Source organism: Pseudorasbora parva, chromosome 9, assembly GCF_024679245.1.
Source record: "Pseudorasbora parva isolate DD20220531a chromosome 9, ASM2467924v1, whole genome shotgun sequence".
Taxonomy (NCBI): domain Eukaryota; kingdom Metazoa; phylum Chordata; class Actinopteri; order Cypriniformes; family Gobionidae; genus Pseudorasbora; species Pseudorasbora parva.
The window spans coordinates 46,539,281-46,562,111 of NC_090180.1; the positions used below are offsets into that span (position 1 = coordinate 46,539,281).

Sequence of the window (22,831 nt, forward strand, 5' to 3'; positions counted from 1 at the left end):
TCTTTGTTTAAGGCTTATAACTTTAACAAGATTTAAAAAAAAATTTAAATCCCTTTGGGGAATATATATACAAAAATACTTATGGAACAAAAGGGGACAGGCAATGTTGCACTCTATAGAGCACTCTTGGGTAATGTAGTTTTTCACCAGGAAAGTAAAAACTCCATTAATTTTCTCCAAATGGAAATTGATTTTGATTGATAACTTATAACCCTTTATATACAGACCTACTGTGAGCTACAAGGTTGTTAAGCTGTCAGCCAGTATACAGAGTTCCTGGTGAAAAACGACATTACCCATAATGACCTACAGAGAAGGGAGTGGAAAAAGCAACATTTGCCAAAATAACTGGTGTGTGTGTGTGTGTGTGTTTATATTTCTCCATTGTTTTTAATTCGATTATGCTGTTCGCAATGCTTCATGTAATTGTAGTTCTTTCCCTCACTAAAGGTCTTAACAGTCTTAACTTTTGTCAAATTTTCAAAAACTTTTTTGCTTCAAATCAAACTTTACCTCATATCTTGGTTCATGGCGTATAACTCTTTAACAATACTTTTTTTAAAACCCCTATGGGAATTAATGCAAAAAATACTTGAAGGGGGGCGCTGTTGCACTCTTTAGAGCATCATGGGTAATGTAGCTTTTTACCATAATTTCCACTGTTAATCATGATTATTTTAAAACTAAACTGAAATAATGCAGGCTGAAGGCTTCAACAGAAGCAAATGCAATTGATTACCTTGTAGCTCACAGTAATACTTGTTTATAAGTTATCATTCAAAATCAATTTCCTATGGAGAAAACAAATTACAGAACCCAATTCTACAGTCTTTAGTTTATGTCAGCCTGACGATACACTTATTGGACGAAAGCCAAGAAAAAACTTTCAAAATAAATAAATTCCAGTCACTTCCTACCAACTGTTTGGGTCAGGAAATAAATATGAGCAATCGAACACAGACTTTCTTAACAATCCTGGTTGTCTAAAATGCATTAATCCTCTGTTTTCATAATCTTCCATAAAAACTTACTCCGCCTCTGAAACAACTTTCCTTTTCATGTGATATCACAAAGCATGACTCAGAAATGCATCTGACTATATAAGTTAAATGAGTTGTGAATGCCATTTTATAATTGCTTCCAAAAAAAATTCTCCTGTAGGCGTGTGTGAGAGAAAGACGGCTTTGAGATGTTTCTGTAGTTTTCCATGGGAAATACAGCCACTGCCCCTCGGCCCAGGGTTCTCCGTCCTCCGCTATGAGTCCGATGGGTTGTGTGGCATCAATCTCTGCGTAATAAAAAAGACTTTCATTACATCGTGCACCCTCATGTCCAGCCCATCACAGACAGGGTCACGTCTTCATTATACAAATGTCCCTTTCAAAACGTGTTGATCGATGCTTCTAAGCAAGCGCTGGAGCAGAGCCCAGATCAGGGAAATGCAAAAGCCGCGGACAAACCTTTAAAAAGACCTAATCAGCATTAATTACAGAGGATGAGCATGGCGCTACTTTTAACTTCTCTACCTCTGACTTGTCCTTGGCATTGCTGTTGCTTGCTTTTACAAACCTGACTGGCTCACATAATGTGCTACAATAATGTAACGCAATTTAGCCTTTCGTGTTCTAATGCCAAGATTGTGCTCGCTTATCAGCTTGATTTATTACTCTAATTTATACGCTCAGCTTGGCTCAATGTTGAGGACAGCAGATCTGATTGGACATGAGTTTTCTAATGCCGCAGTGTGCTGTCTTTATCGTAACTCTGGTGTAGATGCCAGGCTGTTGATCTGAAACGCTTTTAATACCTGCAGAGAGAGAGAGAGAGAGAGAGAGAGAGAGAGAGAGAGAGAGAGAGAGAGAGAGAGAGAGAGAGAGAGAGAGAGAGAGAGAGAGAGAGAGAGAGAGACTGACAATGCATTCTGGTTTGGACATGCACGACTTCTCAGTTTAGATACGGAATAATAAAGTACTGGTGTAATCACTGGGCCCATAGTTTAGCATTTAAAGCTCATAAAAACTAGATTTTTGATGATTCATCAATATGAATCTTTTTTCTTTCTTTTTTTGACCTGGACAAATTTGTGTTGATGTAGCAGTCTACATTATTAGTTAATTAGTTACTAGTTTAATTATATTACATCTGTTATGCTAAAATGTTACTTTTTAAAGTAAATGGGTGCCTTCCACTCCTCCCACGTGTTTCATCCTTTTCTCAGTCTGGCAGAAATGTTGGGGGGCTCCAAAATATATGGTCACATGACAATATTAATAGTCTATTGGTTACCAAGATAAAGGGGATGGGTCAACTTACCCACTGGCTCATCTTACCCCACTCTCCCCCTACAAGTGAGGATGTAAGCTGGGATTGTGATGAGCTTAGCTACTAACATTCATAGGCTGCATCCGATAACAAAAAACGCTGTTATCGGATGCAGCCTATGTATGTTAGTACCAATCAACCCGAAGCCCTACTAGTAGGGCTGAAGTCAGGTTGATTGGGACACTTTTTGCCATTGAGATGATTGGGAAAATGTATCCTAATCAACCTGAATCCACCCTATATGACAAAAGAAGTAAGTCTTAATTCACAGTACTCATAAATGAGTAGGCGAAAGTACTAGCGTGATTCTGAAGAGAATTTGTGAATGACAGTGAAGCGACGCAACTTACGCTGGTAGGTCACGTGATAATGACAACATGGCTCATATGTAGTACGTCCAGAAAATTACATTCATATTGTATAGAATGTGCTTTTTTAAATTTAAAATACATACCTAAGAGAGTATGCTTTCGAATATTTAGAGGCACTCATAGAATCAGAAAAGCATGTGAACACATTGCATTGTTTGTAGCGTCCTCATATGACTCAGGCGTCCTGAAGCACCGCCTACTCGCCTGTCAATCAACTAGTGCTGTTTTGAACTTTGGCGCCAACGAATGCAGCGTAAACAGTTAATAAAGGTCTTAATAAAACATTTAGATATACATATTAATACTTCAGCATGACTGATATCAGCCTGCAGCCACACAGATGAATCACATCTGAAGTTCAGGTAAGCCATACACTAAATATTCTGCACGAAACATCTCTTTGGATTCATATATTAGAGAAGGCAATGTGTCTCATCGGATTATAACACCAGATGTAAACAGTGCCTGTGTGTTGCTAAGGTGTGCAGACTTTTTTAGTAGCCTATGTTATTATGTGATTGCTAAAGTGGGGTGTTAGGTTTCTAAGAAAATTAAAGCGTATGGAGTTCAGTATGAGTCTGTTTTCACAAGAACCATTTTTGCTGTACGATACATAAATCAGGTATCATCCATTAAGTGTAATTTGAAAGACAAAAAAACACACAATTATCATTAGGAGTTTTTTTTTTTTTTTTTGGTGGTGGTGGTGGTGATTTGTACTAGACAAGTTTTGTTTTCTGGGAATATATAGACCTTACATAGGATAAAAGAACAAAAACAAAATCCATATCTGAAAACTATTATGAACAGTTATTAGGCCCAAGTTTGATGATGATGATTCAGAAACATAGCATGAAACATTTTCCAAATGCTCAGCCAGTGTCCATTTGCATCATTGCTGTTGACCTCCAGGAATGTCATATTTACACCTATCATAATTTAATGTATTTTTTTTTACACTGGTCTATTATTGTGTGGCAGCTCATGAAAACAAAACAAACGGTGGTTGGTCATTTTACGTGTTAATCAGGTGGGTCTCTTCCTGTCTAAGAGGGCGTTTAATTGGTGGCCAGAATAGGCTGCAGTGCGACCAGACTTTATGCCGTCATATGATTGCTCCATCCCTCATTTGTCCAAATCTCCTACCATCCCAGAAACCTAAAGCCAAGTCTGAGCGCTCACAGACAGATGTAATTATCCACCTACCCAAAAGTAAAACTGTCTTCTGCACATTTATATTTCATGATTGTTCTTAAAATACCTTTTGCTTGAACAATATATCAAAGCTGATTGGAATTTATTATAGTTGCAGTGAGTTTAGCTTTAATGTTTCTGGTCCAGATGAAAATTTTATTTATCTTTTATTTGAGGAATATTACGTTTCACACACAGGACAATACTGTGGTCAGACCAGGATGACAGTCAAAAGTCGAAACGTGTGATTATATCCCTAAAGTGACTTAATAGAGCTTTCAGGTAGGTTTCATTTAAGCATTATGAAATTCCCTATAGTTAAGAGAAAAAATTGACAGAAATGAGTGAAACGAGGTCATAAAGTAAGAGTATAAACTGTATGTAAAGCTATAAAGTTAATGTGGATAGCAGCTTCTGACTTGCACACTTTGACGAGAACGTATATTTTAGGAGAAACATATGAGAAACAAGAGACTTAAAGGAATAGTTCAACCAAAAATTAAAATTGTGTTATTTTCTTACTGTAGAAGAAGATATTTTGAAATAAATCAATCAGTGAACAGTTTTTAAAAAAATGCTGGGTTGTTTCAACCCAAATTTGGGTCAAATATGGACAAGTCATTGGGTTAAATATTTAACCTGATAGTTGAGTTTGTCCATATTTGATTTAAAAGAATGGTTGGGCCTGCTCATATTTAAACCCAAATATGTACAAACCCAGCCACTGGGTTAAATTTAACCCAATGGTTGGGCTTGTCCATATTTGACTCAAACAATTGGTTGGGTTTATCCATATTTGAACCCAAATTTGGGTCAAATATGGACAAATCCAGCTGTTGGGTTACATTTTTAACCCAATGGTTGGGTTTGTCCATATTTGACTCAAATTTGGGTTAAAACAACCCAGTATTTTTTAGAGAGAAAGTAAATGGGGTCCAATGTTGTTTGAACCCAAATGTTCTTCAAAATATCTTTTGAAGATAAAATCTTCGATTTTTGAACTATCCCTTTAAGCAAAAGTTTCTCCATTTGCTCCCAATTTAATCTTGTTGTTGTCTAGAATCAAGTGACGTACTAAAGAGATCTCATTTGGGATTTTTCTTTTATATGGTTTAGTCACAGGAATTTAAATGAAAGCCACTTGTAAGTAGTACAGCGTTCTCCATTAGGCTTCTTTTTACAGCCAATGAAAGCATGGCTTCCCAAACAGACACTGTGTGTGTAGCCTGAGCGAAGGCACCAAACGGTGGGCGTTCTCTGTAAACACACGTCTACGAAAACATCCGCTGTCTGTTATGCACTAACTTCCTGGTTTGTGTGTTGAGCTCAGCTGTTGTGCCCTCCCAGATAGTGGGTGGCCGTCATCGTAAATGATGTCTGAAAATGCCTGTGTTTATTTGACCATCACAAATATTGTACGAGCTTGCCTCATTCGGTTAGGCCTTAAGCCAAGTGGTTTCTAATGAAAACCAGACAGACGGGGCCGTGCAGAGACGCATACCCTCCACTAGAGGACAATGACCCTCTACTGCCAAACCGTAACTACTGCTTTCAGATCCCGGCAGGCAGAAATCAGTTCCTTTTGTTCTCAACTGCACACAAAGATCACATCTGCCATTTTAACTCTAGCCCCAGAGGAATGTTGAATACGTCAGTGAATAGTGTCATATTCTAGTTTTCAGAGCTAAATGGTTTAGTTGCCAGGGATTTTTCAGAAGTATAAAAGTTCTGGGAGTGAATTTGTGCTCATGCACCAATAATGTGATTATTTCTTATAATCAGAGTAAGAAGTGCACATGACACGAGCAAACCTCTTCACTCCCGTTTACATGAAATTTAAATTATTCTGAATATTCACTAGGAAATGTGGTTATTTTTACCACCATTTTTCACACACACCGATGCACAGCACCAATGATGAACTCGCATACAGTTGGTGTGTTACACTCTAAAAAATGCTGGGTTAAAAACAACCCAAGTTGGGTTGAAAATGGAGGAACCAAGCAATTGGGTTGTCTTAAGCAAACATTTAACCCAACCGCTGGGTTAAAACAACCCAATTGCGGGGTTAATCCATGTTCAACCCAACTTGGGTTGTTTTTAACCCAGCATTTTTTAGAGTGTAATGGCCACTGTTTTTATCCACTTACTGTACGTGAAATGCGAAATACATTTTATTGTTTCCGGTGACGCAACTAAGATGTCTTGATTTCGATGTTTTCAACTTTCAATATATTGCATTATATTCATGTTATCATGAAATGTGACACTTCTTTACCACTATGTTTATGAATCTACACATGCAGACTTTGTTCATAGTGTAATAGATGCAATTAAACTGTTTACGAACTGCTTTATTGCAATTAAAATTGGCATACGGCACATATTCTACTACGATTATGAGCTCAATCAACATCAGTTTGATTAAAGTATTGTGTTTATATTTGAGCCGCAAGATTCTGGGTAAATTGAGAATCACAATATTTTTAGTTAGTTTAAAATCGAGATCCTCCCACGATTCTGAACACACAACTAAACAAAATAAGCTAATTTTCTAGAGGTTCTAACAAAATGTTAATTGCTACAGTCTATTTAATTATTTAATTAATTTCAATGACTCACTCATAAAGACTTCACTTGTTTCATTACTGGTGCTGCATCCCAATTCGGCTACTTATACTATGTCCTTAAAATATGTACTGTTTTTGTGACAAAAAAGTACATACTTTTGAGTGTGTAGCAGAAGAGTATGCAAGCTTCGGGACATACTACTTCATCATCTTTAACGGACTCTGTCGCTTAGCAACTGCACTGTCAATCATCGTCACAGTTCAAATCCTCCACATTCAGTTTAATGTCCTACCGTATCGGAGAGAAATGTAGCCGCACATATATTTGCCATGTGTGTGTCTTTAATGCAGAGACTCTCCTCGTGTGTTTGCATTTTAAATATAATGATGGATTTAAAAGTTAACAGCCAAACGTGTCATTAAAAGTTCTCAGTGCTGCTGCAGATTAAATGTAATGTGGACAACACTGAATAAATATATTTTTGACAGGTTAAATACTGATAATTGATCACTCAAACCCCTTTATCTAAACCTCTCGTCCAACTCGCAAAGGGTTGTGGGTAGCTAATATAAACCATTAGAGTGCGCGTCGATCCGCACTTTGAATTCTGACTGGAAATAGTAAACCATCCGGGTATCTTTGGGATACTTTTTTCAACATACTACGATTTGGGACATACTAATTCTATTTTCAAACTATTTATTTAGCCTGGATGCCAGCAGAACTTAGCCCCACCCACAATTTTTTTAGGTCGGGCAGTTCGGTCTGGCCTCGCTCCATAGAGGAGTAATTATCTCTGAACAGAAACTGTTCGAACCAATGAGATCATCAGGGCGGGCTTTAGCCGATGACGGACAGATGATCAACAGAAACTGACCAATGAGATCATCAGGGCGGGCTTTAGCCGATGACGGACAGATGATCAACAGAAACTGACCAATGAGATCATCAGGGCGGGCTTTAGCCGATGACGGACAGATGATCAACAGAAACTGACCAATGAGATCATCAGGGCGGGCTTTAGCCGATGACGGACAGATGATCAACAGTAACGTAATCATCACGTCATCAAAGGCGCTTGGGTTATATTTGTTCAAATCCTAAACGGAGAGCTTGTTCGTATCTGCATCACCTTCACTATTTCTCTCAGAAATGATGATCATGTTGGGTAAGCACTCTGTGTATCATTAAATTATTTTATTTTTTACAACACCGGCAAAGATCGTTTATTCCAGCACATGTGCAGACAGGGTTGCCAAGTTTTTACAACAAAACCCTCCAACTACTAGCCCTAAACAATAGCTTCTCGGGGAGTTCTCCAGGAAAAAAATGGTGTTTGGGGGGTAAAATGTGAGTTATTTTGGCAAGGTTGCTGCTAAAATTTGCACTCATGGGTCTATATATCACATAATAGTCGCTTCAACCCGCGGACATAGAAAACAATCCGCGGGGGGAAAACGAGGACTTGGCAACACAGTGCAGTTGCGCTCTGTTGACGTCGCTCCGTTGCTCTGATTGGTTGTTGGTCTATCCAATTGAGGTCTTTCCTGGTTGGGTTGAAATACGCCCCATAATTACAGCCCAATAGAGCATCAGACTCATATTCTGACTAGAGCTGAGTATGACCACGTCAGGCTACTATTTATTATGGATAGTATGCGAATTGGGACGCAGGGTGGATGAATCTGTTTTTTTTCTGAATGAATCTCTTGAATGAATGATTCAAAGACAAATACATTATTCAACAGTTACTTGTCGCCACCTACTGGTGAAACAATGTGATTGATACAATCTTCATTTGAAGCGTAAAGTTACTTTTAAAAGATGATTTGCTCTATTTTGATCTCTACCGTAGACATCAGTGTTTATATCCTAGCTATAAACGTTATCCTAGTACTTCTGTGGTAATGTGAATTATTGTAAGAGAAATAGTAATACTGGTTGTAAAGGTACTGTTTCATACCTGTACATGGCAACTGCTCTCTCCGGATCAGCGGCAGTGCCAACACAGATTTGACAGAGCCGAATCGCTGTCTATTAGGAATAAGATTGTGTGGTTGTCGCGACCTGTTAACGATAAATCGTGCAGCTCGGTACTGTTTACGTACAGGAAAGTTTGGTCCCGTCAACGAGGCACGCAAACATGACAGTCACGCGTCTCTTAGACGGGGAACTTTTCTCTGACTGTCTTTTTGCGCTCACCATCTTTTAGCATTACACTCTGACACGCCGTCGTTCTTGGCACACTCGTTTTACGTATTGTTGTGGGTGTGTTATAAAAATCTAGACCCTGAATATAAGACAAACCTGTTTTTTCAGCTGTCTTATTCAGAACAATACGGTAGAATTGTGCAAGGAACCATGTGAAAATAAGACATTATTAACCTGATAACCGTCACGAGGACGAGGACGCACTGAAGGTCTCTTTGTTTAAATTAGCTCAAAATTACTATCAGATGTAAGTAATTACCTTGACAAACTATACATCATTAAAAAGATCTAAGACTAAAGTTTAATTTTTTTACCTCTGTTTTATTCTCAAAGTCTTATAGTGACCGTAATGTGTTAATATGTTCCAGGAGTTATGAATATGATCTTGGGCGTCGCTACCTTTTGATTGTAATATGCGCGTCATTTGCTCCCATTCATAAAAAAATCCTCCTTGGTCGTCATGAAGACACTCGACAAAACAACTTCCCTCAGGGCTTTTACTTCAAAAGTGTGCAGATGTGGAGAAATATTGATAGATTCTCACACGTTTGAGTCAAATTTCTATACAGAGAAGTATTATTTATTCAATCTTTATCCAAAATCCGCGGATGTGTGATTATGAGAGCAGTAGGCTGTGATATGCTGTGTTTTCAATTCATTCTGGCAGCCGGAGGGCGCTGGAAAGCTGTACTACTGAAAATTCACCCCATGGGGAACACATGAAGAACAGACACACCATGTGACATTCAGGAAGTATCTGACATATGGGCTGTGTCCCAATTTGGGGGCTGCATCCTCCTAAGGCCGCATTTGAAGGCCGATTGCGTCACCGCAGAGCGACGAGACTGTCCCAATTCGAAGGAGCCTTCTAATGCGGCCTGCCGTCAGTGTTGCCAAGTCCGCGGTTTTCACGCCGAATTGGGATACTTTTATGTTGTTGTTGCGGGTAAAGAAAATATTTCCACGGGTTGATTTTCAACCCTGTAAGTACGATTTCGGCGCTCCACCATCCCCAAACGCACAAATTCAGGGGAGAATTTGGCCGCTCAATGGAGAAAATTGTATTGGGAGTTTTGGGTTAGTTTTGTTGCAGAGACCTGGCAACCCTATCTCCCCGGAACGCGAAGGATAGAACCAGAACGGATTCTTCGCAGCCTAGCTAGCCCATCCCACGGCAGAGGAATACAAATATAAATGTAAGTATTGTGTTTTAATTTACTCAAATAACCAACGAAACGTGTTAAAAACCTGGGGTCTTTATTTCTTAACGTGAACTTGACGCCTGCGTTACCACTGCGGCTTTATCCTTAGGTGAACTGATGTAATGTTTTGTTTTATGGAGCAGTTAACAGACAGCTTTATTAAAATAAGAGCAGCAAATTAGTATTTATTTACCCGGCCGAAAAACCCGGCCAATGTGGATTGACACTGATCACTCTGTCTGGGTTTATTCTGCGATAACAACAGGCTGGATGTACATTATCCCTTACTTATACCCCTCCTTATCCAGTTGATAACAATAGTCTATCATAAAAGCTGTGTCTACAAATGTTTTAACCAAATTTGAGTATCTAGAAATATGATTTCTGGAGTATTTTGTATACATGTATACATCATATATTTAAAATTCCACCCCTGCCTTGCAGGTATACAAAAAAAATTGGGACAACTAAAAAAAATACATGTATGCAAGTTAATAGACACATCTTTTCTGACATGTATTGCTGTTGTGTTTGTTGTTTTTAACAGGAATGTTTATTTTCTCTGCATTAGGATTGCAAGTGTCCTGGGACAGGTGAGGGAGTGAAAAACTTGGCCATGGTTTGTCCTCATGAATGAGGTGTTGGGACAGGCATTCTAACCCCCCTGTCCTCATGGCCTTCACCCCTGAGGACCATGGGTGTCGCTAGGCCCATTTCAGAGGGACTTCAGCTTTTATTTGTAAATAAAAAGTTATTTCTCTGCATTGTTTATTTTTGTAATGCAAATTATTTTTTTTAATGAAACCAATAAATTGTTTACATATTTGTCATGCAAGTTTTGTAAATGAAATCAATTATTCTGTTGGCTACATTTATTTTTGTCATGTCAATTAATTTGTAAATGAAACAATAAATTGTTCTAAAAAAAATTGTTTACAAGTATTTACAAGATAAGTTACGTTTAAGATGGGAAAAACTAAATAAAATGTTAACTGAACTGTACATAAAAAATAATGGAAGAAAGGGTTTTATGTAGACTATTATTGAGCAGGGTGGAGATCCTGGATGGGCTGCACAATAGAGACCCTGGTAAAGCCTTTGTCAGCGGGACATTATCTGGGATCAGCGCATTTTCCACCTGTCCAACAGGTTTGCAGTGCTGACTCAGTCGACTGCTGCCATGTCGCTTAGATGTTTTCAGAAAGAGTGATGAATAAATTAAATGAACTTACATCCTCAAAATCAAACCATAACATATTTTAACATGCATAACTGTTCTATGAGCTGAACTCTGCAGGACAGCGGCCCTCCAGGACCAATGGTTCCTATCCCGGATCTTGAGACATATTTTAGTGTATTTTATTTTTGGATTCTATAATGTTCATATTTTTAAAACAATATCAAAATATAATATCCATGTATAAAAAGTCAGTTTTTTATTGAACTACAATATTTGCCTCTGAGATGAAGATTAAACTCAAATACAGAGTAAATATATTTTGTTGCAGCATTTGTAATGTTTAGCAACTGTGACAGCTGCTGTTGAAGAGTAGCAGTAACAAACTTAGGCAGTAATGAACTGCCTAACAACAAAACAACTAAAGATGTTCACTTCCGTCCATTTATGTACATAAAGAGTATAAACTACATAAACTGGCATGTTGGTTACATATTAGTTGACATTTGAATATTTATTGCATTTTTTATTTATTTACCATTAGATAAAGCTACTGGGGTAAATTGAATGCTTACGTTGCATTTATGTGTAATCTGGCTTTCTTTTAAAAAAAATCTGACGTCGCGGCGCGCAATGAATTCTGGGGTTGGCAAGGCTGCGAAGCATCCATCCGAGTTTCCTTCGTTTCACGGGAAAAGAAGGTCGCATTTGCAGGCGTTATTTTGAAGGAGCCTTCGAAGGACGTTTGAATTGGGACGGCCTTCGTCGCGCCGTGGTGACGCAATCCGCTATACCTTCCACTGTAAACAAGTCTCGGTGCGTCCTTTGAAGGCCGCGTCGGCCGCGCACTTCGAAGGACACAGCCTTCAGAGGACGCAGCCCTTGAATTGGGACACAGCTATGGACATATCCACACAGCTCCCTGGGATCGTCAGATCGCTATTTTATGCAGATAAACACGTTTTAAGACAATAAACACACAATCGCGGCAATATATGGTTGGTCTGTGTTCTTTATGCCATGTTGGGTGGTTTCATAATAGATGATATTTATAATGCAATGCTATTCCACATAGCTTTTAGCATTGTATATTTTCTGTCAGATTTTTTGACCCGAAGCTATATGAGATCACATATTGTTATATAAAACACTCGACTTATAAATTATAAAGTGATATGAAGCAAGTTTTGAATAAAACATGATTTTAATCGTATAAATTGTTGTTTTGCTGGTGTGCTAAGCTAACATGCTAGCTTGCCCTAGATGCACCTGCCACTGAGTAAATACTTTATTTTTATGAACATTTTCTAAATGTAAAACTACTGAAATGCTTATTTGGACGAAATGCATTCAATAGAGTCTCAGTGAGGGTAAAGTGATAGGTTTGATTTAGAAATGAGGTTTGAATAGAACAGTTTGAATAGAGAATCGTTAGTAATTATAATGCAGACAAAAGAATAATAATTGGAGCCATAACCAGTCCGCAGAAGTGTGAATGCCGGGGAGACAAACTGAATGGGGCAGTTTGCACCTCTAAACAATAGAGGCAATACAGCGACTGAAAGCTGAGAAGATGTGGCAATAAACATCAGTTGATATTTCAGCGATATCTCAAAATAAAATCACATGAAACGATCTTGTAAAACGTTTAATAAAATGCAGAGTTTTAGACTGATCATCTTCAGATCTGAAATATAACATGGTCAGACTTGTGGCTTTAGCTGTAGTGCATTTCTAGATTTCTCCAAGGCCCACTTCAATTTTATTTTCATAAAGATATATCATACAAATAAATTTCTAATAACTTTACAAAACTTTGAAGCTTATTATAGCTTTTTTTTATTATAAAAAATATTATCATTTTGACTTTACAGTAAACTGCCAGGTGTCTGCTTTCAAATGAGACCATAATTATGCTTTTAGTGCAAAGGATTCACAAACTGTATTTGTTTTAGTCTGAGTATACATTTCTTAGGATTTTTTCAAAATTTAGAAATCAGCTTAACAGGTTAATAAATAATCAGCTAACCGATAATCATCATTTGTGTGAAAATGCATTAAGGGTGTAAGTATTTTACATCAAGGATTGTTGATTTTAGCTGGAATTGTATCTATAGAAGCATGTTTTTCCAATGAGCCTAGGATGCATATTTAGAGATGATAATATCATAGAGAGTTATGGGTGGGCTCTTTTGAGCCTGTAAGCATCCACCCTAGCAACCACAAAGCAATGACCCGTCAACCGCCAAATTTGCACGGGCACGCACCTCTCAAATTGTCTTCAGGGCATAGTTAATTTAATTGATGGACGTTGTAATGTCATCTGTATTTTGTCTACAGCATCGTAAGATGATTTTCCAAGAAAAGCTCAACCATGAAGCTGTGTGTTTGATCTTTTTTAACGTGCCTCAACAACCAAAGAGCCGATATAATCAACCCGTGAATAGAAATCTCATTTATATATTGTTTATCAAACATTCCTGATTGTATCCTGAATACTAAAGAAACTGCACGACTGTCCCAAAAGTCATGTTCACCCTCAGATCTGAGATAATACCATGCAGGGAAGGCTTTTGTACTACAGTGCTCAACACCGTTCATAAAAACAACAAAGCTCCGCGTAATCTGAGGAAACAAGTGCAACGTATTGACACCGTGTTTTCCAGCGAAACAGATGGAAGAGATCTTTCATGACGCATAGTTAGCCGTGTTAACACTGAGTCACTGTGTAGACTATCTTCATCACAATTGGCTTGGTCTCTATTTCTAAGGAAATGATTCAGTGCCGGCAGACCCCACCATGCTGTTCTTTTCTGGGAAATAATAACAAAGAAAAAACATATGGTGTTGGTGTCTGTTATAATAGAGAGGAAGGTTTTTCCTTAAACACGCGATCCAACAGACACATGATGTTCCAGCACTTTTGTGAATCAAATGTTGCTCAGGAGACCTAATGGATTTGTCTCAGATGATATTCCTTTGAATTAATTTAAAACAAATTAGATCTTGGAAATTGCAGCCCTTTGATATCTTAGCACATTTGAGACATTGACTACGTTTACATGTGCACCAATAATGCAACTATTTATAATAATAGTCTTACGTGAAATAAGCTCCAGTGTTATTGCAATTTTCATTATTCTGATTATTCGCTAATATGGTTATACCACACTCAGATAGACATGCAGTATGCATGCTACCGACCATATTGTTTTAATCTAGTAACATCCATTTTTTTAGACGTAGCTTACTGGATATTATTCGGCGCCGTGATGGACATCTCAATGCCGGGTTTGCCTATACGGTGCTGTCGTATTCTTTGCGGCATCTATATATACGGAGCAGAGACTGCGCAGCGAGTTGTGTTGAAAGAGTTTAGTGATTTGGAGAAGAGAAAACTTCAGAATAATGTCACAGAGTTCATTCACAAAGTTGTGTGAATAACTTTGGTCAGAGCGGTAACAATACGATCGAGGTGTTTACATGCCTGTTTAAAATTGGCTTATGCCACATAGTTTAATGCGATTATGGTTACTACGATTATGAGCTTATTCGCATTGGTTTGATCGAAGTATTGCGTTTACATGAGGTAAAGTTTACTCGCAATATTACTCGAGAATTTTCTTGAGAAACCGCAAAAAACAAGCAGACATTTCCATGTGCTCTATTATATTAAAGGTTTAGTTCACCCAAAAATGTAAATTCTGTAATTGATTCTTCACCCTTCGTTCATCTTCAGAACACAAATTAAGATATTTCTGATGAAATCCGAGAGCTCTCTGACCCCTCCATACACAACTATTTAATTACCGCTTTTAAGGCACAGACATTGTTAAAATAGTCTGTGTGACTCCAGAGTTTCAAGATTAATTTAATGAAGCGATAAGTACTTTTTGTCTGCAAAAAAACAAACAATAATAACAACTTTATTCAACAATTTTTCTTGTCTGTGTCCGACTCTTACATTGTTGGCGGATGCGTTGTGGTGCTCATGTGAACAGCGTCAGCCAGTAGTATTCAGTGTATCGAGTCAGCGGCTCGAATCACGGATTCAATAAGCTCCAAAGCTTTACGAAGCGGTGTTTTGAAATCAGCCATCACTATATAAGTCGTTATTTAGGGTTTTTTTGCGCACAGAAACTATTCTCGTGTCTTCATAAAATGATTGTAGAGCCGCTGTAGTGAGACGGGCTTTGTATCAACGTCTTTAGTGCCTTTATGGGTCTTGAGAGAGGAAATGACATTGGTGTCAATGAAGGCCTTTCTGAGCCATCGGATTTCAACACTAATATCTTCATCTGTGTCTGAACATGAACGGAGGTCTCACGGGTTTGAAAAGTACCTTTGAAAAGTAATTTACTTTTTACCTTTTGAAAGTGGTAATTAAATGACTGTCTATGGAGGGGTCAGAAACCTCTCAGATTTCATGAAGGTCTTACAGGTGTCCAACGACATGAGGGTGAGTAATTAATGACTGAATTGACATTTCTGGGTGAACTAACCCTTTAAGTTTGAACCACTGGAGTCACACAGACTATTTTAACGATATCTTTACTACCTTTCTGGACCTTGAAAGTGGTAATTAAATAACTATGTCTATGGAGGGGTCAGAAACCTCTCAGATTTCATGAAAAATATCTTCATTTGTGTTCTGAAGATGAACAAAGGTTTTAGTGTTTGGAACGACACTAGGGTGAGGAATCAATGACAGAATTTATATTTTTGGGTGAGCTAACCCTTTAATATATATAATGATATTAATAAGATTAATATTTTTTCTTATGGGTTTCTTACACTACCATTTGAAAGTTTGGGGTCAGGGTGATATTTTAATACAAGAAATTAATAATTTTATTCAGTAAGGATGCATTAAACTGACAGTAAAGGCTTTTATAATGTTACAAATTATTCTATTTCCAATAAATGCTGTTCTTTTGAACTTTCTATTAATTAAAAAGTCAATTTTACAGTTTCCACAAAACTATTTTTGACATTGATAATAATCATAAATGTTTTTAGAGCGGCAAATCATCATATTAGAATGATTTCTGAAGGATCATGTGACACTGAAAATTCAGCTTTGATCACAGAAATAAATTATATTTCAACATAGTATATCCACATAGAAAACAGTTATTTTAAACTGTAATAATATTTCACAGTATCTATTGTATTTTTGATCAAATAAATGCAGCCCTGGTGAGCAGAAGAGACTCAAAAACATTAATAAACTATACCGACCCCAAACTTTTAAATGGCTACCTTATTGTTTGTGTTTAGACATGCATAAACACTGCAAGCACATGCTTTTGTGAGGACACTCAGTGTCCACTTACCCTGAGTTTTGTAACCAAGGAACGTTTCTACCAAGTTATTTGGTGATTGATTAAGTATCTGTGCAACTGTGCATGTGTCTGTGCGTGATGTGTGTGATTGTCTTCTTTGCTGATGATTGGGTTTCTGTGAAAGCAAGTTAATTTTGTGTCCTTACACTACGGTGGATGAGAGCGTCTTATGTTTTCCAGGGTAAGGGGGTGTCCTCATCTTCACCTGTCCATTCTGAGGGTAAGCTGGAGGCCGGTGGGTTTTATTTGAGTTAGTGTACCCTACTGGGACTATAGGGGGTCTGTGGTTTTCCAGTTGGCCTTTCATTGCCGTTCGTTGTGGTAGGCAGTTTCCATTGACCGTCCTTTGAGTCTTTGAGCTTTGTTTCACAACTCTTTTGCTTTTATCCTCAACTGTAAGGGATCGGTGCTCAGGAAGGGACGGGCTTGTGTGGTTTCTCATTGGCGAAGGACTGTTATAGTGAGGTAAATCCACAGGGCTATGTGTGAGAGAGGAGTCAGAAGTTGATGTGTCCTCGTCGACATTTGAATTATGGATCAACGCCACAACATCAGTCTGACTGCTTTTGATGGCATCTTGGGAGAGTCCATTGGATGGACTTGGTTCCTCTTCATCAAGGGCAATGTTGGACGTCAGAATATCGATCTGTTGGACGACCTTCACAGACACAGAGGAGTCAAAAACATAGTTAATGGAATATTTTGTTTTAAAAAGAAAAACTTTTTTTTCTTCCTTTTGCAAACACAAGATGTTAGAGGCTGTCAAGCTCTAAAAAGGGCAAAAAATCTATACATTTCACTGGAATTATTACTTTTTGGCACTGTCACATTCACATATTCAAATATGGTGCATCAAAGTGTGTTGCACCGAATACTCTACCTTTCGGTAGAGCCTTTTGGGTCAACTTTACCTTTTGGTAGAGCCAGTTGAGCCTTTTGGGTCAGTTTTTGGGGGGTTATTTTTTCAGTATTTGGGATGCTTTTGTGTAACCCAAATCCTGGATCAGACGTAACAACCCAGGTGTTAAGTTGGGTATCTAGGGCTTTTTGCAGCTCCTTCAAATTGGTGTATCTCTTCGGTAAAATACAGCTTTGTGTACATTTTTTGTACTTACTTAAAAATGTTGGGTTAAAAATAACCCAACACGTAACCCAACTGTGGGTTGGTATAGCACCTTCCCAACGTTGGGTTATTTTTATTTTAGGCTGCAGCAGCGTCTTCTGTTGGCAGTAACTGGACGGTTTGCCGTTAAAATTTGAACTATCACTGGGGAAGCCGTATTTAACCCAACGGCCGGGTTATTACTAAAAATAACCCAACGATGTTAAAATAACCCAACATTTTGCAAAATAACCCAACATATTGACCCAATATGTGTAACCCAACGGTTGGGTTAAAAAAATAACCCAACGTTTTTTAGTGTGTATCTATAAATTTGTTATTGTGCTTTATATTGTTTATTTTAATGCAAAGCAACATACAGGGGCGTGATGTGAGTCACCTAAATGAGAATCGTGTCTTTTCTTGTGATGAAAACGCCTGATGTCTTATTCAAAAAGATACAGAATTGGCTATATGATGTTAAAATATATTCTCAGAACTGTACACTGATTGTTTATGGACAGGTTATAGAGTCAGTCACTGTTGACACAGGACAACAGAGACTGGTCGATTACACCTAAATTACTTCTAAATGTTTAATTTGTACTTCTAATATTTGTTAAACCAGGTTAAATGTTTGCAATATGTATCAAAAACAATATAAAAAAAACCTATACTGTAAAATATGATAGAAAATAAAGGAATTTTGATGTGGTTGTGTCGATTATTTAGAGGATTTAGACATTAATTCATGTATTGCAGTAAAAATGAATCAAATATGCTGGGTTAAATCAACAACCCAATTTACTGGGTAAAATGAACCCAACATGTTTTCTGTCCTATTTTCACTCAGCTCATTGGGTTGTTTTTAACCCAGTGTTTTTTAGAGTGTAACAAACCCAAACCTAAATGAAGCTTTTTTTTTTGTAAACTAAAACAAAATAAAAACTAACATAACTGGAAAAAGTAAAGTATGTTATGATTACAACTACAAAATCATGTTAGTTTTCCAAACAAGTTTCCCAGACGCTTCTAAAGTCCATCTGTCATTAATCAATCATAGTCCCGCCCCTAAACACACGTTATTGGCTGAGTCAGAAGTTGGCATGTCACGCCTCTCAAACAAACCAATCAGTGTTTTGAAAAGGTCTCAGTGACTGCAATGACTCTGAACATTATCCTGAGATAATATACAATATATAGAGCACGTCCTTCACCTTTGTTTGTTCTGAACAAACCTTCACATCAAGTAAAGATGTCATAAAAATAACTTTTTTGGCTTCCTTCACTGGGATGCATTAATCTGCTGACTTTATTTCCTGCTGCAGTCATTTACATCTAATGGGAATCTTGATGCATCCATTGAAACATATCTAAATAATTAAATTAATGTGTTACGTCCTGCACAGTCCATTATTGCTTATGTCAGTCTGTACATATTAATCTATTTTTAGGTATTGATTTTAAGATTCTGTTTTCTTTTAACAGGCCTTTGTGATGGACTTAAGAATTGTCCACTTCCCATCCAGAAAATACAATATTCCTCTATACAATTAGCTCCCAGTGGAACATTTCCAGCTCTGCTGATTCTGAATATAATTGACCATGCATTTCTGGCAGATGTGTGTTTTGGGTTCTGAAGGCTTTTCAGAATAGATTTATTACAAAGATGTTTGCAGTGAACACACAGATGATATATTTCCACTGGCTAAACAAGATGAAGTTTTGATCTTATCCAGTCTCTGTTCTTATTAAAATCCCATATCAAATATGTTGAACTCAAAATCAGTGACAGATCTTGTTATTTGAATGCATGAAGAAAACTCATTATAAATGGTAGCCTGTCACCCAAAGCATTTCATTTCACTATGTGTTCTTTAAATGATCATCTTTTATGTTCCACCGAGGAAAGCCAGTATTTCGGTGTAGTATCAATTCTAAGAACAATTGCATTCAAGTCAAGTCAAGTCAACTTTATTTATATCGCGCTTTTACAATGACGATTGTTTCAAAGCAGCTTCACAGTGTCGAACAGGACAATATTGCAACAAAATTTGATTTGGCTGTACAGTCGTTCTGGAGAAAACGGTGATTTTATCAGCTTAATTTAATTTATCATATAGCGACAATGTTGGTAGATCAGTATTATAGTTTAAACAATTATTAAAGACCTAATAAATACATTTTATTTGGATATTTAGTTGAATAACTTAGATTGAAATTTTTGTGTCCCCAACTGACTAAGCCAGGCCAAAGGCGATAGTGATTTACACATTCATGTGTTTTAATGAGATAATTGTGGGTGAACTATCCCCAAAAAAATATTTTATCTTGCATTAAACAGTCAGCATTCACTATTTATTATTCCATCCTTACCTCTTTCATCTCCAACTGGACCTGTTTGAGACCACCCAGCACTTCCTCGAGCTCAGTGACCACTTGTTTGATCTTTTCCCGTACTGTTCCCTGGCTCTTCCTCCGGTTGCCATGGTTCTCCAGACCTTCACCCCCCTGAGACGTCCTTATTTCCCGCTGCGGTCCGTTCACCTGCAGCCACGAGCGCCCCAATTTGCTGGAGGGCACCTCGGTTGGGAAAAAAGCAGAGTTTGCCCCATTACAGTGTGGTTTGGCAGGACTGGATTGTCTGCTGGTCTCGGGGCTGTCTTCGTGATGCCGGAAAGACACCCGTCTCCTTGTGCAATGGCCGTTATATGCCGGGACGTCTTCCCACTCCCGCTGATGGCCGTAGTGTTGATCCGACGAGTAGTACCGCTGACCTCTGACCTTTAAAACATGGCCCCCGTTAAATGGATGTGGCAACTCTGGGTAATACCACCGTTGGACGCAACCACACTCCTGCCGGATCTCCCGAACGCTCGCCCAGTCCCATCTGGGCGCTGGTACGTCCACCCAGGAATAGCACGGATGCCGTATTTCCTTGGCATAAACCTGCCGCGGCGGTGAAGCTATGATCCTCTCCACTCCATCTATCCCCAAATCCTTCGGGAACGGGGCTATGCCGGACTCCATGCGCAGACATGATCCATCAGTGGGGCCCGGTGTGCGATGGGGTCCCTGCTGCAGACAAAAGTGGCAGGAAGGCGTTTGAAATCTCCTGTTCTCCGAGTGCATTCCAGTCCGAAATCCGACTCAAAAAACAACTGGTTCTCTCTCCACCCAGGCCATCTAAAGCGTCTGTTTTTCTCATCTGCGTCTCCTCTCATTCACTGCGTTTTACTTTCTCTCTCTCTCTCTCTCTCTCTCTCTCTCTCTCTCTCTCTCTCTCTCTCTCTCTATCGCACTTCCCCTCTCCAACTTTTTGTCTCTCACCTCCCCCTTCCTTCCTCCCGGTGCTTTTTCTAACTTACTCTTGTTTTCCCAATGTTCTCTTGCCGAACGCAGCTTGTTGCCCTTTCTCTGGTTGTGGGCCTCTTTTCTTTCCTTCCCTTCCCTCCCTCCTTCCCTCCTTTTTTTCTCCAACTCTCCTTCTCCTGAAGTCTTTCACCTCTCTCTACACCTCAGTTTTTTCCCCACTGCGTAAAAATTCCCTTCTTTGACTCAACTCACCCTTTCCCAAACTCCAAACACTTCCTTCCTTCACCTTCTCTGTCTCTCTCTCCCTGGGTTGGGGCTCGTAAAGCGTTGACAGACGCAGCGGCTCCAAGTGATTCCCGATCTTTCCCTCAGATCTTGCCACTCGGCAATTAAAGACAGCCAGGACTCCACGCCGCCTGAGAGAGAGAGAGAGCGAGAGAGAGAGAGAGAAAGGAGGAGGTGGGGTTTCGGACGTTGCTGAAGCAGACAGGATCTAACATGAGCCAGAGACCGAGAGAGGTGGGGAGGGGAATGAGAGAAGGAGAGAGAGAGAGAGAGAGAGAGAGAGAGAGAGAGAGAGAGAGAGAGAGAGAGACAGACGCTCGGCCCCAGAAAAGGGGATTTTCGGCATAACTCGATTCCCACAAGCCCACGTGAGTCTGAGAATCGAATGCGGGTTCGCCGTCGCATTTGTTTATGTGAGTCAGCTGAGATACTGGCACTGTTTGTCATGATTCACTTCTTGTGACACATTTAATGAACAACACACCACACACTGTTTATAGATCTCTCTCTGAAGACTTGCTCGTAAACACTTTTCGTTTTATTTTTCCACTGGAAAGAAAACCCACAAATGACACCTACTTTATTATCTTCTTTCTCCCAGGCAGCAGCAGAAAGAAAACCATGACTCTTGGGATAAAGACATAAGAAATCTCACATGTTTCTCCTCTGGAGTTTTAAGAGAGATCTCAACAAATGACAAATGAGACACAACCAAATGTTTGTTTGTCGTGATTTGTATCTTGTGACAAGCTGAATGACCATCACACTGATACTACTAAGTATTAAACTTCTGTAACTCCTCTCCATATTAGTTTTATAGCTCTGTATGACAACTATGAAATATTTTGTGTTTGTTTTTATTCTAGGAGAAACATCCAAGGCGAAGTTGAGACAATGGGAAAAACGTAACATCTCCCGAGCCATGAAAGAGCAGCATCTGATCTGAGGAATTACATTTTCCTCTGGTCGTCTGAGCGCAGGTATCAGTTCTCCTCAGAAATGAGCGGATTCCTTTTTGCTGACGTTGGTTTGGAGACAATAAACTGTGAAAGCCACAGAGATGAATCCGTCTCAACCACGTCAGCATTTCTTCACATTCCTGCATTGTGTCATTCATTGTCTGTGACCAGAATCACTGCAAGCCCCATTCAATTTTGATTAATTCGATTTTTTAAAAAAATAGGATTACGGCATAACCCCAATTTAAAGGGTTAGTTCACCCAAAAATAAAATTCTGTGATTAATTTGCCTACTCACCCTCCCAAACCCCAAGTCCAAACCCGCAAGACCTTCGTTCATCTTCGGAACACAAATTAAGATATTTTTGATGAAATACGAGAGGTTTCTGAACCATCCATCGACAGAAACATCATTACAACTTTCAAGGTCCAGAAAGGCAGTAAAGACATTGTTAAAATTGTCCAAAAATAACGACTTAAAGCGGTGGTTGCATGCGATTTCACTTTTTTAACTTAAGATAGTGTGTAATGTCGCTGCTTGAGCATAAACAGTATCTGCAAAGTTACAGCGCTGAAAGTTCAATGCAAACGGAGATATTGTCTTTTAAAGTTATGGCAGTTTATTGCCTACAAAAATGGCCGGTTTGGACTACAACAAGCTTCTTCCTGGGTTGGTGACATCATAAACCCTCGCTAGTCACCGCAGATGAGACTTCTGCCCGTAATGGGAAGGGGCGTGGCTTCCGGACAAACTGTGCTTGACACTTCAGCCAATAA

General features: G+C 38.8%; 1 protein-coding gene and 1 long non-coding RNA gene across 3 annotated transcripts in view; one reads left to right on the forward strand and one right to left on the reverse strand.

Moving 5' to 3' along the window:
- Positions 1-22,107, forward strand: part of LOC137089782 (uncharacterized) — a 38,262-nt gene extending 16,155 nt beyond the window's left edge. Inside the window, exon 3 of the long non-coding RNA XR_010907788.1 lies at positions 21,962-22,107. This is a non-coding gene — a long non-coding RNA (uncharacterized lncRNA). The remainder of the gene's footprint in view (positions 1-21,961) is intronic.
- si:ch211-178n15.1 (uncharacterized) lies at positions 1,151-21,274 on the reverse strand. 2 transcript variants are annotated; one of them, XR_010907787.1, is made up of 3 exons: positions 19,872-21,274; positions 16,385-17,051; positions 1,151-1,288 (listed from the first exon to the last, which is right to left on the reverse strand). XR_010907787.1 is itself a non-coding variant. In XM_067453350.1 (3 exons), the coding sequence occupies exons 1-3, from the start codon at positions 20,625-20,627 to the stop codon at positions 1,282-1,284; spliced, it is 1,275 nt and encodes a 424-aa protein (XP_067309451.1). In that variant the 5' UTR covers positions 20,628-21,274; the 3' UTR covers positions 1,151-1,281. The 2 variants fall into 2 exon arrangements, 1 of the variants encoding a protein (XP_067309451.1); XM_067453350.1 differs by having other exon boundaries at positions 16,540-17,051.
- Positions 22,108-22,831: the final 724 nt, after the last annotated feature.